At 37.1% G+C, this 17495-nt stretch overlaps 1 protein-coding gene across 1 annotated transcript in view; it reads left to right on the forward strand.

Moving 5' to 3' along the window:
• Nucleotides 1-17495, forward strand: part of LOC150098309 (uncharacterized protein C05D11.1-like) — a 287991-nt gene that overhangs the window by 126783 nt on the left and 143713 nt on the right. The window contains exon 11 of the mRNA XM_090405135.1: nt 9918-10020. Within this exon, the coding sequence (XP_090261261.1) occupies nt 9918-10020 (103 nt within the window). The remainder of the gene's footprint in view (nt 1-9917; nt 10021-17495) is intronic.

Genomic DNA, 17495 nt, shown 5'->3' on the forward strand with positions numbered 1-17495 from the left:
TAGATTATTTCAGAAATAGCAACCAGCAGCAATAGAAGTAGTAATATTTAGAATTTATTTTAAGAAAAAGAAACAAAAATAATACCACCGAACTTTCTTTTGTGTGGTATGCATCTAAACAGTTTTACATTGTAAAAATAGAGCATAGTATTTCTAAAACAGAATAATTTCAGCAGACAGCTGATTTTAGATTGCAAAGAAAGTACAAAATTAGAAGTTTCGATGATACAATAATGTTATTGCCTTATTTCTTTTGTCAAAATGGTAAAGCAAAGTAATAGATTTTGAGTGAATGCTTTCAAACCGTTAGAAATTAGAGTAGTTCTGTAATTGAATTCCAGGAGAGAGAAGGAAGGGAGTAAGCAGTAAAAAATCTTCAAAATGAGCATAATTTTGAATCATTCCATATAGGATATCCTTCATATTATATTTTCAACATATCTACACGTGTGTAGAGGCTTAAGTGCTGTGAGGACATCATGTTGGAGGCTTAATGGATTTTTTACAACACTCAAAAAGAATTAAATTAGAATTTAATACTTCCTATATTTCGTCCTAGTCACAAGGACAACTACGGGGATTACAAAAACAATTAATGTAACATATACACAAATAACAAACAATACTAAGCCCAACCACGTGGGTGACACTAAAGTCCAATCTAGGTAGAGTGCCCTCTAAGGGCAGTAGTAGGTGGCCTGGAATGTAAGGTGGGAACTCTGGTGATGAGTGTTTCCCAAATCTTCGGAAGCTTAATGCAACCATATTTATTGAGATTTGGTTGGTTTTTGAGAGCTGCTGCTGCTTCTAAGAAAAGTCTCTCTTTCTTGAATTTGCTGTGGTGGAGCATGGTGGTTTTCTTCCATGATACCCTGTGGGTGGTGTCCAAAACATGGTCAGCCAAGCCTGAATGGCCATAGTTATGTTTGAAGATGTAAGACTTGTGTTCCTCTAGATGGATGGATGCTGATCTGCCTGTCTGTCCAAAGTACGCCAGCTTACAGGAACAGGGTACTTTGTAAACTCCAGGCAGAGAGAGAGGAGGGAGCTGATCTTTCGTAGAACGGATAAGGGTAGCAAGTTTGCGGTGGGGCTTATATGCTGTGTGTAGGTTGTACTGTTTTAGTATCTTGGCTATTTTTTCGGATGTGCCACGGATGTAGGGTATGGTGATGGCATTTTTAAAATCTTGTTGACGAGAAGGACGGGGAATGGGGGAGGAGTTGATTATTTTTTTGATACTGTGATTGCTGTAGCCATTGGAGAGGAAAGTGCTGTGTATGTGGTTAAGCTCAGTAGTGAGGGCAGTTCCACTGGAACAAAGATTGTGGGCTCTCTTGGTCAGAGTTTTAATAATGCCATATTGTTGAGAGGGGTGGTGGTGGGAGAGTTTGTGAATGTATCTGTTTGCATCTGCCTGTGTGTGTGGGTTTTCTGTATACGGTGAAGGTAAGTGTATTATTAGGCAGGCGTGTGACTAAGGTGTCTAGGAAGGGTAAACAATTGTTCTTTTCCATTTCCTTAGTGAACTGGATTCTTGGATGTAGACTATTGAGATGACTGAGGAAGGAGTCTAACGTGTCTGGGCCATGAGGCCAAATAGAGAACACATCATCTATATATCTTAGCCAGATAGAAGGTTTGAGTGGGGCTGAGTCTATGGCTCGTTTTTCGAAATCTTCCCTATAGAAATTGGCAAGGGGGGTGAGAGAGGGGACCCCATGGCAGTTCCCTCTATCTGCTTGTAGATTTTGTTGTTCCAAGAGAAATACCCAGAGTTAATGGCAAAGGAAAAGAGATCTAAGATGTCAGAGGGAAAAACGTTTTCTAAGAGAGATAAGGTGTCAATTAAGGGAATATTGGTAAATAAAGAGGAGATATCAAAGCTTACCAATATGTCTATCTTATTTAAGGTTAAACTTTCTGTGAGGGCTTTAAAGTGGGTCGAGTTTTTTATATAGGAAGGGGACCTTCCGGTGAGGGGAATCGGAGAGTTTGTATTGTTTGTTATTTGTGTATATGTTACATTAATTATTTTTGTAATCCCCATAGATGTCCTAGTGACTAGGACGAAATACAGGAAGTATTAAATTCTATTTTAATTCTTTTTGAGTGTTGTAAAAAATCCATCAAGGTCGAAACCATTCTGGGTAGTGGCCCTTCCCTTAATGCATAGCATTATACATGTCCATAAGGAGATGTGCTTTGCGTTATGAGAGATACTGATACAAGGAGTGATGAGAGCTTAGTCCACCTTTACAAAGTTTGCGCCTGAAGTATCTTCAGTCCTGAAGATACTTCAGGTGCCAACTTTGTTTGCTTACACTTGGATAAAGGATTAAACTAAATTTATTAAGTTGGATGTTCTTGACCTTCGAGACAAAATCAGCCGAGTCCTTGATATATGAAAAGGATTTTCCTGTGAGATGTTTCAAGGAGGAAGTGAGATATTTCAAGAGATTGTATGTAGGGGAGTCAATGCCTTCAACTATTGGTCTTAAAGGAGTGTTTTGTTTATGGATCTTTGGAAGGCCATATAAACGGGGAATAAGTGGATGAAGAGAGAGGAGCAATAGTTGGATATTCCAAGTAATTCCAAAGTGGTTTTGAGAAGATTATTTGTCCGATTATGTAGTTCTCTCGTGGGATCTCTTTGAAGTTCAGAGTAAGTATTACAATCTAATAATTCACAGATCTTAAGGTGATGATCGGTTCTATTCAGGATGACAGTGGCGTTCCCTTTGTCAGCTGGAAAAATGATAATATCTTTATTATTCCACAGTTAATGAATAGCTTTTCTCTCCAAACAGGAGACATTGTCATTGGGAGGTCTGCTGTTGTTGATTGCAAATATAGCTTCCTTCCTAAGTAGGTTTGCATCCTGTGTTGGTAGATTAGAGGCTGCTTTTCTATTTTCGTAAGAAAAAGTTCCTTAGGAATAGATCTAGGTGATGGGATGAAATTAAGCCCCTTGGAGAGTACATTTATTTCTGTCGTTGTAAGAATATGTGAAGATTTGTTAACGACAACATTGTTAAGAGTGTGTGAAGCAATATTAGAGAATAAACATTCTTGCATATGTCTAAGGAAATCAAATTTCCTAATCAGTTTATATTTATTGATGTTTTGGGTTCTAGCCACAAAAAAGTGCACTAATAGATTTAGTCTCATTCCAAGATATATTGTCTAACGAAAACTCTAGGCTGTTTTCTAACGTACCTTTTTTCAAGAACAGAGAAGCTAAACTATGTTTGGTATCCATAATCCTTTCTGCTAAAAGTTCTAGTTTGGCCTTGTGGTAAATAATATGTGCTTGTTTTGTATGATTGGACTCTTTAAATTGTAAGAACTTTGGAAAATGAATGGAAACTTACATCTTTTTAAAAACACTAATGATGTTCTAATTGATGAAAAGTCCAATATTTTTAAGGATCTTCTGGTACTCTTTTATAAGATGTTGGATATCCTCATTAAAAGGAATATGGTTATTTACAGAGTGATTGACTCTGTTTAATGACATGTTTATAATTATTAACTGACTTAAACACCAAGAAAAAATATCTAAGAGATTTAATAAGGATTCACTATGAGTTTCATCAGAAATACCAACTTCATCAGGTGAATACAATACCAGGAACAAAATATCATGGATGAAATTAAAAGGCACATGATGCTTGGGTGGAAGCATTTGGAAAATTACACTCATTATTCAAAAGCCAATTACCATCATGCCTGAAGAGAAAAGTTTTTAACCAGTGTATTCTTCCTATATTAACATATGGCTGTGAAACATGGACACTAAATGCAAAGGAAATTCAGAAATTAAAAACATTGCAATTTAGTATGGAAAGAAGTATGCTTGGTATCACAAGACTTGATCATAAAAGGATTACGTGGATAAGAAACCAAACCAAGGTCTCTGACATCATAGGAATAGTGAAATATCTGAAGTGGCAGTGGGATGGGCATATTGCTCGAAGACAAGATCAATGATGGACAAAAGAAGTACTGGATTGAATTCCACGAAAGGAAAAATGACCACGATGCCAACCTAAATCACGGTGAATTGATGATATCATCACCTTATACAAATCACAAATCTGATGTACCATCGAATACTACTCCCACATATTGGGTGGGCTCCCTCAAAATGTTCGACTCAATACAGAGGAGAGCAAATTTTCATATCAATGATCCATGTCTTACCAACTCACCCCCCCCACCACCACCACTTTTGTACAAACAATCAGTCTCTGCACTATGTGTTTTCTACAAATATTTCCATGGAAAATGTTCATCCGAAATAGCATCAATAATAATAATTCCTCCACTTAGTAGTAAGCTCGTTGGAACGCCTGCAGCTGCTGCTCAACATCTCTACACAGTGCACCTTGAAACCCACAGGACATGTTTCTTCTCCTCCTCCTCCATCCTTGCAACTGCTATACTATGAAAGTCTTCCCCTTGATGTGTTCCATAAGGAATACAATATACAGTCATTCAAATCCAGTGTGAACAAGCACCTTCTTTCCCAACCCATACTAATGCACTATAAGTTGATCTACCAACCTCTCGTGTATGGGCTCGACATTAAAAAAAAAAAAAACATTTGCAGGGTTGACATGGGAAAGGAGAGCCATGGACAGACAGTTTTGGAATAATCTTGGAAAGGCCTTCATCCAGCAGTGTATCAACAATGGCTGGTGGTGCTGGTGATGATATATAAACTATGAATGGTTGTAAATCTATAGTGTATTAGTACTGTGGATGGGCTTTTTATCATTCTTTTTTATTTTTTGCATTTTTTACATAATCTGTAACTCTGCTCTAGAGACTAAACATGTAACTTTTTCAATCCATCATCACTTGAGCCTCCAATAAACATGCCAGTGGTCTCACCCTGGACTGTGAACATCTCCCAATTAAAGACAATCACAAACTTTCGTGCTTACAATAGCATTGGACCTGGAGTTTGATGGTTGGAGTGTGGATATGTTAACCAGTCAGTCAGGCAACCAGACTGGTAAAGCTTGATGCTAAACTGTATTTCCTATATTAAGAAGTCCAGGTTCAAGAGGAGACTAACTAATAATAAGAAATTGAAAGTTTATTTTTCACTTGGTTAGACTATAATACCTTAACCCAGTCCTGAAGATATTTTCAGGCCCAAACTTTGCTTGCTTACACTTGGATAAAGGATTAAGCTAAATTTATTATAGTCTAACCAAGTGAAAAATAAACTTTCAACATCTTTCCCCAAATTCAGAGTAATTCAATAATAAGGTGGTACACCTGTTGGCAACTCCTACAGGTAAATATGACCTCTCCTATTGCTTCTGCCTTAGTATTCTCCACGTTTGGGTCTGCCTCCCACTGACGAGACCTCAATAAAGGTTGAAACCGGTCTGGGTAGTGGCTCTTCCCTTGATGCATAGCAGTATACATGTCTGCAAGGAGATGTGCTTTGCATTATGGGAGATACTGAGACAAGGAATGATGAGAGCTTGGTCCACCTTTGCTCGGAGTTGTCTAGTGTTTCACTACCTTACCCCAGTCCTGAAGATATTTTCAGGTGCAAACTTTGTTTGCTTACACTTGGATAAAGGATTAAACTAAATTTATTATAACAATAAGAAATAGGTTGAATGCTTATTTATAGAGAGATCGTCTGCAATCTGCACAAGATCTTTATTTTTTTAATAATTCGATATAATTAATTTACCAGCATGATAATCATACGGCTGAAATATGCAGCTATGATTCTATAGCCATGGGATTCAAGTTATGGGATGCTATAAAAGTAATCCATACCTGAATCCAGTAGAATTTGTGAACTAGATTGAAATATCTTATGTGCTGTATCAAATAAATTGAAACTTTGTCTTGTCTTAAGCTTTCACGAACCATTAAGGTCTTAACTGTGGACCTCACAATCATGGCTGTCTCGAGGATAAGGTGGTTGGCCCTATGCCTCCCAGTGTGTCCTATGTCTGTAGATGTGTGTATTCACAGGACTGGTTTGCCTGTTCTGGGGGATGAAAATTCTGAGTTTCTGGGCGAATAAATCCCTTATCTCCATATGAGACTGGCTAACTCACCTCTAGTCGAAAGAGACCAGATATGTTTTTTTTTTAATTAATTAAAATATACATACATTCTCTGTGTGTATGTGAATTCCATACAGATTAATTTGCAAGGTTATTGTATGTTGACATTGCTAGACTAAAAGCTACATAATCCATAAATCATGCACTAGACTGAACATGGAATTTTTTCAAGTCACTTCAGGCCTTCAGTAAACAAGGTGGTGAAAAATGCCATGATGAAATCTTCTGCCCAAAGATAAAGTGACTTCTGTATGTTTATTTAGAACAGAATTTAAACATTCTGTTCACTTTGTCCATTTTGACTTTATGTAACCCATCACAAAAGAGAGGAGCCTTTATATGTGGCTGAAAATTCTGCTCCAAATAAACATAAGTTGTTTATCTTTTAATTTATTCACTTTATCTTCATATTGAGAATAAACTATGAGAATAATAAGTAACAATAACTATACTGGGATAATGTGTAGATTTAATGCAAGAATAAAAATAAAGCTCAACTTCTACATTTTGCTATCTACTGACTAACAGGTTCATCAGGTAGGTTAGCATACTAGAAAATGTGCAAAAAAAATGGAACGATGTGGTCAAGCTGCAGAAATTTTAAAATCCATATAAAAGAAAACTGAAGTGACATCGAATATAAAAAGGAAAAATTTAAGTGCCCTCACTTTACACATTTTCTCAGAACATCATGATATGAATTGATCATCTCTTTTAATGCTTTATCTACAAGACAGTCTCTGATTAATTGACATTTAATGAATCCTCTGAGGTAGAGGGTCATATTGCATGCTTTGATAATAGATAGTAGCTAATAAATACATGTTAGGTATTTATATATAAATACTTGATATGTAACTTATCAAGACCTTCGTTATGGTTGCTTCTTTCTTTCTTAATCTCTCCCTCTTTTACCTTTACGGTGTTGAGGGTTTCTATTCCTTATAACTGCAGCCATTATACAAGGATAAGGTAATTGGCCCTATGCCTCCTAGTGTGTATCCTATGTCTGTAGAAGCGTTATGTTCTCATGGCCAGTCTGCTTGCTTGCAGGAGGAAAAATCCCAGATAAATTGGAGTTTTTCCTCCTGCAAGGGGAGAAAAATCCTTCAGTCCACACCCAATACCAGCTCACTTTGCTGTCTGAGAAAGATCCTAAGCTCCTCACATCAGCGACGGGAATCGAACCCAGGACACTCCTTTCCCAGGCATGTGGTTGCGAAGCACATAGTCGCTCTATTAGCTGTGTGGACCATTATGGTCAGTAACTTTCCAAAATATTGGAACAGCGACAAATGGCTTCCATTTGATATATATCAGTTAACTCACACAACTGTTTCAAAAAATAACTAGTGTTAAGAAGTTACCGGATCTTTTTGTATATTCTCTGGTTATGTTACTTTTTCCCATGCTGTTATCAGTAAACAGTGAAACATTTAGAAGCTTATTTGCAAATATATTCTATATAGTTGTTCACTCAACCTTCATTTAATGTGTCATTTAGTTCTCACGTTGTACATGCATGCTTACATATATTCTCTGGTACTCACCATACAAGAAATTTATTAAGTTATGTGTTCACTGTCTCAAAGATGTGATATAAGTTACCAAATTTCTTTCTCCTGAGAGATAAGAAATTTTTTAAAATAATGCTTTAGACCACTTCCTGTCTGAGGTCTTTCTATTGCAAAGTGAACAGAATCCCTTTGAGTTACATTACTGGTAGTCAAAATCGACTACATTACTGGTAGTCGAATTCATCTTACTGACACCTTGTAGGGCAGGCGACAAGAGTATGGCAGACAGCTCTTATCACTCAAGTTCCTAACCTTAACTAGTATTATTGTCTGAAAAAGTGTGTGTGTGTGTGTTTTGTAGATTTTTAGCCCTACACTCAGTTTTACTGAGTGTAGGGCTGTCTTACATGTGAGGCAGATCAAAGATGCTGAAGGAAGAGTATTATGGAGGGATGTGGACATAAACAGATGGAAAATATAGTTTGAGGAACTTTTGAATCAGGAAAATGCAAGGACTCGCAGAGAAGATGGGCAGCCTTCTGAGGGGGATGGTGCAGAGCATCAGTAGAGTGGAAGTGACGGAGGCCATGAAGAGGATGAGGAAGGGAAAATCGGTGGGCCCCCGACAGAATTCCAGTGGAGGCATGGAAGGCACTGGGGGAAGAGGGAATTGACCTGCTGTGGGACCTGTTCATGAAAGTGCCAACAGGAAAATATACCCAAGGAATGGAGGGAGAGTACTCTTGTCCCCATCTACAAGGGTAAAGGGGATGCACAAGACTGTAAAAATTACAGAGGAATAAAGTTGATGTCCCACACAATGAAAGTCCTAGAAAGGGTTCTTGATGGTAGATTGAGGAAGGAGGTGGAGATTGCAAAGGAACAATTTGGCTTCATGCCTGGTAGATCAACAACAGATGCTATCTTTGGGTTACGACAGATGATGGAAAAATATCGAGAGAAACAAAGGGAGCTACATCTGGTATTTATTGATCTGGAGAAAGCATACGATAGAGTGCCAAGGCAAGAAGTCCGGAGGTATCTGAGGGAGAAGAAGGTTCCAGAGATATATGTCAGGTTGGTGCGGGAAATGTACAGAAATGTGAAGACAACTGTTCGGACCTGTCTGGGACAGACAGAAAGTTTTCAAGTAACAGTTGGCTTGCATCAAGGATCAGCATTAAGTCTGTTTCTGTTTAATATTGTGATGGAGGTGGTAACAGAGGAGGTGAGAGAAGATGCACCTTGGACTATGTTGTATGCAGATGACATCTTGCTGTGTGCAGATTCAAGAGAAGAAGCAGGAACTAAACTGGAAAGATGGAGAAAAGTACTGGAAGAGAGAGGTATGAGACTGAGCAGAAGTAAGACAGAGTGTATATGTTGCACAGTGGGCAGCGGACAGGAGACAGATTTGGAGCTGGAAGGAAATGTCATCAAGAAGGTAAGAGACTTTAGATACTTAGGTTCAACAATGAAAGAGGATGGTGAGGCTGAGAAGGAAGTGGGATGCAAGATACAAGCAGGATGGAGGAACTGGAGAGAGATGGCTGGAGCGCTATGCGATAAGAGGGTGCCGATCAATCTGAAAGGCAAAATCTATAGGACAGTAGTGAGGCCAGCTATGACATATGCTATAGAAACTGTGGCCCTGAGGAAAAATAACATCAGCAGGATGGAAGTAGCAGAGAAGAGAATGCTTAGGTGGATGTGCAGTGTGACCAGAAAGGATCGTCTGAGAGATGACTATGTGAGGGGAACAGTGAAAGTTACGAACTTAGGAGCGAAAATACAGGAGGCAAGGTTGAGATGGTTTGGTCATGTGTGCGAAGAAGGGTCATGCAGATGGATGTGCAAGGAAGGAGGAAGCGTGGGCTGCCAAAGTAGAGATGGAGGGAGCTGGTAGAAGAGGACTTGAGGATGAAGAACTTGGATGTGGTGACAGCTCAAGACAGGAAGGTTTGGAGGAGACTCATTATCAACAGTGACCCCACTTAAGTGGGAGAAGCTGCAGAAGAAGAAGAAGGGCTAAAAATCAAAATTTCTGTGCAGAAAGCTCTGTTGGCTTGTGGCAAAGAATGGCTGCAACAAGAATCAGCTGATAAAAAGTGTGAAAAAAAGTTCCCCCTAGTTAGCAACTGAAAACAAGCCAGGTGGTGAAACAGTCTCTTTAACAGGTAACCAAACAGCTAAAAAGGGCAACTGCTCATTATACTTATTGTTTGTCAGTTTACAAATGATTAGTCAGTATTGTCAGTGCATACATTTATAACTGAAATGTTTTTCAGTGTAGCTGTGGGTGTTAATGGATACAAGTAAAGTTTCTCAGAAACTCAAGCTTTATATGCCTCTCTTGTTCACGTTACTTTTGGAGTCTCCCATATTGAGAAATGGAGGTAAGAAACTGTTTAAAACATGCATGAATTTGATTTAGTATAAACTGTTAATATGCATATTATTTTTCTCCATCGCTGATTTATTCCGCTTTAATAGAATCTTTACATTGAGATGATACAATTTTAAATAGGTTAAAAATGTATTTAAACTCTTAAATACATTTTTAAGTATTTATAATTCTTGATATCTACCCTCAGGGGATGTACAGGATATAATGATAGTACCACGTGAAAACGTTACACCATTGTTGACTTTCTGTCAATAATATTCCTCCAAATTAATCTGTTATCTGTCAAGATTCCAACATTATCTGATAATTCTATCTTCGAAATCACTTTTTGTTGTATCAATCCACCTACGTCTTGGTCTTCCTCTGGGTCTTTTTTCCTGCCAACCTGGCAAAGAACACTAGTTTTGCTAATCTTTCCTGTCCCATTCTGTTTAAGTGACTGTGTGACTAAGTTTAAGTGACTATACTATCTGAGATTAGCTCTACCAACACATTCCTGAATCCTAACAATGGCAAGTTCTTTCCTAATATCCTCATTTTTAATATGATACTACCATTGATGCTATCTGTTCACTCCCCTAATCTTTCTCAGAATTCTCGTATCTGTGATCTGCAGTCTTTGATAAAGTGTTTTATTTCTAACTCAGCTCTCAGGTCCATAAGTTAAAACTTGTTTGAACACTGTCTTGTATACAACTAATTTAGTGTTTTTACTCATTTCTTTCTTATTTCATATAAATCTTTCTGCCATACCAGCTTTACTAATTCTGTTATATATATATATATATATCCATATTTAATTTGCCATTCTCCCTAAAAATCATGCCTAAATAATAGCTGAAATGCTTTACTTGTTCTATAGGTTTGCCAATTAGGATACATTTGATGTTTTCAATGATTCTGACTATTTTCATTATCTTTGTCTTTTTATTGCTGATTGTCATACCAACTTTATTTCCAGCAGCTTATAACAACAGTTATGCAATTTATTCAGGGAATCTTGCAGATTTTTAAATGTATAATTTATCAGTAATATATAATCAACATTATAGTTTTCAAAGAATAATAACTACTACTATAAAAAGGCATTTCAAGAAGCTATTGAAATTCTCTGGTATTGAATATAAAACAGAATAATAATAATAATAAGAAGAAGACAGAAAGTTTTCTAATAGGTTAAAATGTACTAAAATTATGGATAGTAGATCATATAAGGACTATCAGACAGGAAAATAGTTTTGTCCATCATTCTGAGCATAGCAACAAGCCATAATAATGGTAGTGAATGTATTTTTTTTATGATCTCCAGGGTGGATGTTAACAGGTCTTCCTGTTTGTCCATAGTAGCCAAGCCACCAGAACTTCATACACTCCAGTATATGATGAGGGAGAGGGATGAAGTTTTGGAATCTTAATATTTCTTTGATTAGGGACTATAATAATTAACTAAGAAGGTCTTGTAAATGTGGTCAAGTTCAGTAGTATAGGTATTGTTATCAGAACAAATAATTTTGTCTTTTTGAACAAGGTTGTTTTTAATTCCATGTTGTTAGGATGAGGAGGAAGGGGGAATTGATTGTGAATATGTATGGAAAATCCACCCACACTTATGTGGTGTTGTGTAAAAAGGGAATGCCAAGGTTCCATCAGTTGGTGTGTAATCAAAGTATCTAGGAAGAGCAGACCTTTTTCTTTTATAATGTGAATTGGATATACTAGGAAGGTGAATGGTTAGATGTGTTACAAAGCTGTTGAGAGCATCAGAGCCTTATGGCCAAATGAAGAATGCATCATCTACATAGTATAGCCACACAAAAGGTTTGTTGACTTCTTTCCAAGCAGTGTCAATTGCAGTATTTAATTAGATTGTGTGAATTTTAAATTTTGTATTTATAATTTTTTTTTCTAAGTGTGGGTCTATGCTCACGCATAGATCCACACGTCACTATGCAGGCATTCGAAACCAAAAATCCCATGGAATAGGTAGGTCAAATTTTATTCCAGGAGTGTCCTATGGGACACTCAGTTTGAATGCTGTTTGGATTCTGGTGTATAATGGTGAATCCAAGTCTCATCCATAGTTATAAATCGATGCACAAAATCAGTTTTATTCTTGTTAAAACACTCCAAGCACTGTTCAGAGAATTTCATATGAGTGTATTTTTGAACTGCTGTGAGCAAGCGCAGCACCTATCTTGTGCAAAGCATTTTCATTTGCAATAGATGCATGTGTGTTCACGGAGCCTGGTTGCCTGTTCTGAGGAACCATAAACCTGAGTTCGAGGCAAAAAATTCCTCTACCTCCATATGAGACCGGCTAAGTCACCTTTAGTCGAAAGTGATCAAATAAGGTTCATCACATCATGGATGGGAATTAAACTTAGGTCTTTCCAACCAAAGGAAAGACGTAGGTTTAATTCCCATACCAACTGAGCTTCGAAGTTGGTATGAGAATTAAACCTAGTTGGTATGGGAATTAATTTAATTCCCATACCAACTAACGTCTATACCAACTGAGCTACGAAGGCTTTGTGTTTATAATTATTGGTTAATTTTTTTAAAAGAATATATTGTCCATTAGATATGAGTATGTCATGTATACCATATATACATGGAAATTTAATATTGAACTAAATGAATGCATTGATTAAAATTTTTTTATTGGCAATGATAACTGCTATTTAATTTAAATGCATATTTGATATAAAAAAACTTACATATTTTCTTGCACACTTGAAGTGTGTTAGATTTACTGTTTTCAAGTAAAGCTATGTAACTATGACACGTAATGGTGGCTTATTTTTCTTGTTTCATAACTGAAATGAAAACCCAAAGTGTCATGGAGTGAAAAGAATCTGTAATATTCTTCTGAGAGATGGGATTTTTGGTACTTGAAAGCAGATATTTATGAAGTGTTTCCTGTCGAAAGAAAAACATTAAAAAGCTATCAATTATTATGTTATAATAATGATGACAGAACAATTGTTGCAGGGTAGAGAGATGCGGCAGATTGAGTTTTTAATTATTATGAAAAAATGAATAATCTTTCATATAGAAAGAAAAATGAAGTTCTGAACCTAAAGGAGATAAAAGGCAGGAAGAAAGTGAAGATGATTTTTTTTTAAATTATGAGTTTTACAGAAAACCAGCAAATAAAATTGGCTGTTTCAGCATTTCTTCAAAAGAGGACTCTGTAGTGTTTGAATTAAAGATTTCTTCTATAAAAGTTTTATTTTCAACTCTCTGGAAATAAAACTTCTCTAATGAATTTGTTGAGCCTCCGAAACTCAGTCGGTATAGACAAAGTCCTTTGGTTGAAAATACCTGTGTTTGATTCCTGTCAGTGACGTGAGGAACCTATATCTGGTCTCTTTCGACAAAAGGTGAGTTAGCCAGTTTCATATGGAGGTAGGGAGTTTTTTCACTTGGAAGCACGATTTTTCATCCCCTACAACAGGCAAACTGACTCTGTGGACACATCCAGATTGCAGTCATGAATACTGCCCTTAGGGATGCATCAAATAGTTAAAAACTGGCCACATTACAATATGTTGTGAGCCCCTCATTAGGGGGACTGTACCTTTCCTAAAGGGATGGATGAGACTAATCAATTAGTGAATTTGTTGGCAGCAATCCATCAAATTATTATTTTTTTTTTTAATGTAAATTATCCAGATGTGAAAACCTGATACAAACAATAAGTTACGAGGATGGTCTGAAAAGTTTTCTGCCTAACAATGAAAAAAACGAAAGTAAGATTTGCAAAATACTCTTATATGGCTGCAATCATCTCTTGATTTGAAGAAAAACACTGACCAGCAAGGAAGAGTTTTAGTTTTGGAAGAGATAGAAGTCAGAGGGAGCCAAATCAGTGAGTAGGTAGACCTGGAATATCAAGGTTTTAAGTGAACAAGAACTTACATACCTCTACTATCGAATTGATATTCCAGGTCTACCTACTCACTGATGAGACCTCAAAAAAAGTTGAAACCGGTCTGGGTAGTGACCTCTTCTCATAATGTAAAACAGTATATATATATATATACATCTCTTAGGAGCTGGGGTTTACATTACGAAAGAATATTAAATTCCGACTAATTTCTCTCTTATTCCATATGAATTTATTCAATTGACTTCCTACCATACCAGCTTTGCTGATTCTGTTGTCTATTTCTATATTTAATTTACCATCTTCAGTAAAAATCATGCCCAAGTAGCCGAAATGTTTTACTTGTTCCACAGGTTCTCCATTCACAACACAGTTGACATTTTCAATGATTCTGCCTATTTTCATTGTCTTTGTCTTTTTATTGCTGATCTTCATACCATATCTATTACAACAGCTATTCAATTTAGTTTTTTTTTTCTCTGACTAAATTGAATAGCTGTTGTAATAGATATGGTATGAAGGTCAGCAATAAGAAGACAAAGACAATGAAAATAGGCAGAATCATTGAAAATGTCAACTGTGTTGTGAATGGAGAACCTGTGGAACAAGTAAAACATTTCAGCTACTTGGGCACGATTTTTACTGAAGATGGTAAATTAAATATAGAAATAGACAACAGAATCAGCAAAGCTGGTATGGTAGGAAGCCAATTAAATAAATTCATATGGAATAAGAGAGAAATTAGTCGGAACACTAAATTAGCTGTATACAAGACAGTGTTTAAACCAGTTTTAACTTATGGATCTGAGAGCTGGGTCAGAAGTAAAACACTTGACCAAAGACTAGAGACCGCAGATATGAGAGTCCTGAGAAAGATTAGAGGTGTGAACAGATGGCATCAATGGCAATATCATATTAAAAATGAGGATATTAGGAAAGAACTTGACATTGTCAGCATCCAGGAATGCGTTAGCAGAGCTAATCTCAGGTGGTATGGTTACCTAAATAGAATGGGAGAGGAAAGATTAGCAAAACAAGTGTTCTCTGCCAGGTTGGTAGGAAAACGACCCAGAGGAAGACCAAGATATAGGTGGATTGATATGGTACAAAGTGCCTTAGACGATAGAAATGTAAGATCTGATAATGTTGGAGTCTTGACAAGTAACAGACTGATTTGGAGGAAAATTGTAGATAGGAAGTTAGTAATGATGTAATTTTTTCATGTAGTACTGTCATATCCTGTACACCCCTTGAGGGTACATGGCAGGAATTTGATGATGATGAAGAATATTAAAGTTAGTGAGGGAGCTCTCCACCTTTGCATAAAGTTGCCCTGGTGTTGTACTATCCAAGTGATAATTTATACTTGGGCCTGCTGATAGTTTTTTTCGGCATGAAACTCTATGGATTACGATGGATTTCGATCAGAGTTTCATACCCGGCTATTAAAACATAAAGGGATTTTCCATCCCCCTTTCTATTAACATGTTCGCTGGTAAAATAGCCTTTCGGCTTATTAAATTAGCTATATCTCTGTTTAAGGTCTTGTAGCATGCCATCCAGTGATCGAAATGCTGTGAAACTTTGCAGGAATACATTGTGCATCTTGTGGAAGCGATATCTGAGAAAAAAAAAAAGTAATTCCAAAATTCATCACCGTTGGTGCTGTATGATACATCATACAGCACCGATGGCGATGACTTTTGGAACTACTTTTTTTTTGTATTGAATGTAGATGTAGTAATTTTTCTATGTGTGTAAGAAGGAGAAAAGCAATACAAGTATAAATAACACATTTTTATTCGCTTCCAGTATGCATTCATGGGCTGTACTGTTCAATGGCAGAATGCAGCTGTTCGGGACTGATGTCATGCACATGCTGTGTTATGCTGTCTTTCACCACTGGCAAGTTATCAGGATGAACTTGATATATCCTGTCCTTGAGAAATCCCCAGAGCCAGAAGTCACAGGGAGGTCAGATTAGGTGACCTAGGTAGCCATGCAGTGAGAAATGCACAGCTGATCGATCTATCTTCTGTGAAATGTTCTCAAAGAATCTCTTATACTGATCGACGGTGAATGCAAAGGAATTTGTTGAATTTTTTTTTTTTTTTTTTTAAATTGAACTTCCACAATTGCCCACATTCATAGCTATGTTCGGGTGAAAGTGAGCCTCATTTCTCCACAAAATCATCCACATCCATGTAGCATCTAACTCCACTTGAGCAAAGAATGCTAAAAATAATGTCAATAGGCATTCAAAGTTCTGCAGGTGCAACTCCTGTGTTAGGGTTATCTTGAATGGGTAGAAATGCAGTCTTCCATAGAATTTTCCAGATAGTTGTGTAAGGCACATCCATGATGATGATGTCTTGGGATACATCCAGGCTTACTGCTGTTATGCCAAACATTCATAAAATACATGATCAGAAGCTTCCACTACAGGATCAGAATCACTCAGGAGAAGGAAAATGGGTCAATTAATTAGTCTTGGATATCCTTGTCAGAACATCAGTGTGAGGTCTGCTGTAGATGCTGCACAACCAAAAATATCCAAAGACATAATATGAAACTACATGAAAATGTCAGACAGGAATATATATTGGATGCGGACATGAAAACAGAGTTAATGATGATGTGACAAGAGATGAACTGCTTGCAAAATGAAATGAAAAGAATTACAGACATACATGGAAGAGTGAAAAAGAGTAGAAGGAAAGATGGGCATGTGAAAGATATATTAAATGATTCGAGAGTTGCTCTCTATGGAGATTCCATTATTAGAGGTGCAGTGAATGAGAAGATGCATAAGGTTTGTTCTTCTGGTGGTAGAATGGAGAGAGTGATTGAAGCATTGGACATGAGGAATAAGAGAGCACAAGAGTTGGTGGTTGTAGTAGGAAGAAATGATTTGGATAGGAACAAGGAAAATGCCAGATTGATATAAGAAGATTATTAAGGAGAGTAAAGATAACAGTGTGGTAGGAAAGGTAGTCAGTGTGTTGCCAAGGTATGATAGTGATGAATTGAGGAGGCGAGCAAAGATTATGAATGATTTGTTAGTGCGGTTATGTGAGGAGATTGAAGTGCATTTTGTGAATGTGTGGGAGGAATTTGAGGGACAGATGGAATTGTATAAAGAAGATGGGCTGTATTTAAATAGTTTTAGTGTGAGTCAGCTGGAGAGATTGTTACTGGCAGGAGAGGTAATGACTGTAATGAATAGATCTGAGGTGGTACAAAGTGATATCAAAGAGCAAAAAAGCATGGTATGGAGAGGTATTTGCTCACTTGCAATTGGGGAGGTAAATATTATGAATGAAGTAAATGAGAGAGTGGAGGTACAACACAAACTGGGAAATGGGAGGGGGAGAGACACTTTATGGAACATGTGGATGCTGAATTCAGAGGTGAATGTGTGAGCAGGCAAACACAGATTGAGATGGCCCAGGATGGGTGGGGAGAGTTTAGGTGTGAGGAAAATTGTAGAATTGTTGGTAATATAGAGGAAGTGACTGGGGAAGGTATTGAAGAGTCGCATCATAGGAGTGACTTTTGTAGGACTTGTAGAAGCA

Source organism: Typopeltis vanoorti, chromosome 15 (genome assembly GCF_054136105.1).
Source record: "Typopeltis vanoorti isolate ZY-2024b chromosome 15, IOZ_Tvanoo_1.0, whole genome shotgun sequence".
Taxonomy (NCBI): Eukaryota; Metazoa; Arthropoda; class Arachnida; order Uropygi; family Thelyphonidae; genus Typopeltis; species Typopeltis vanoorti.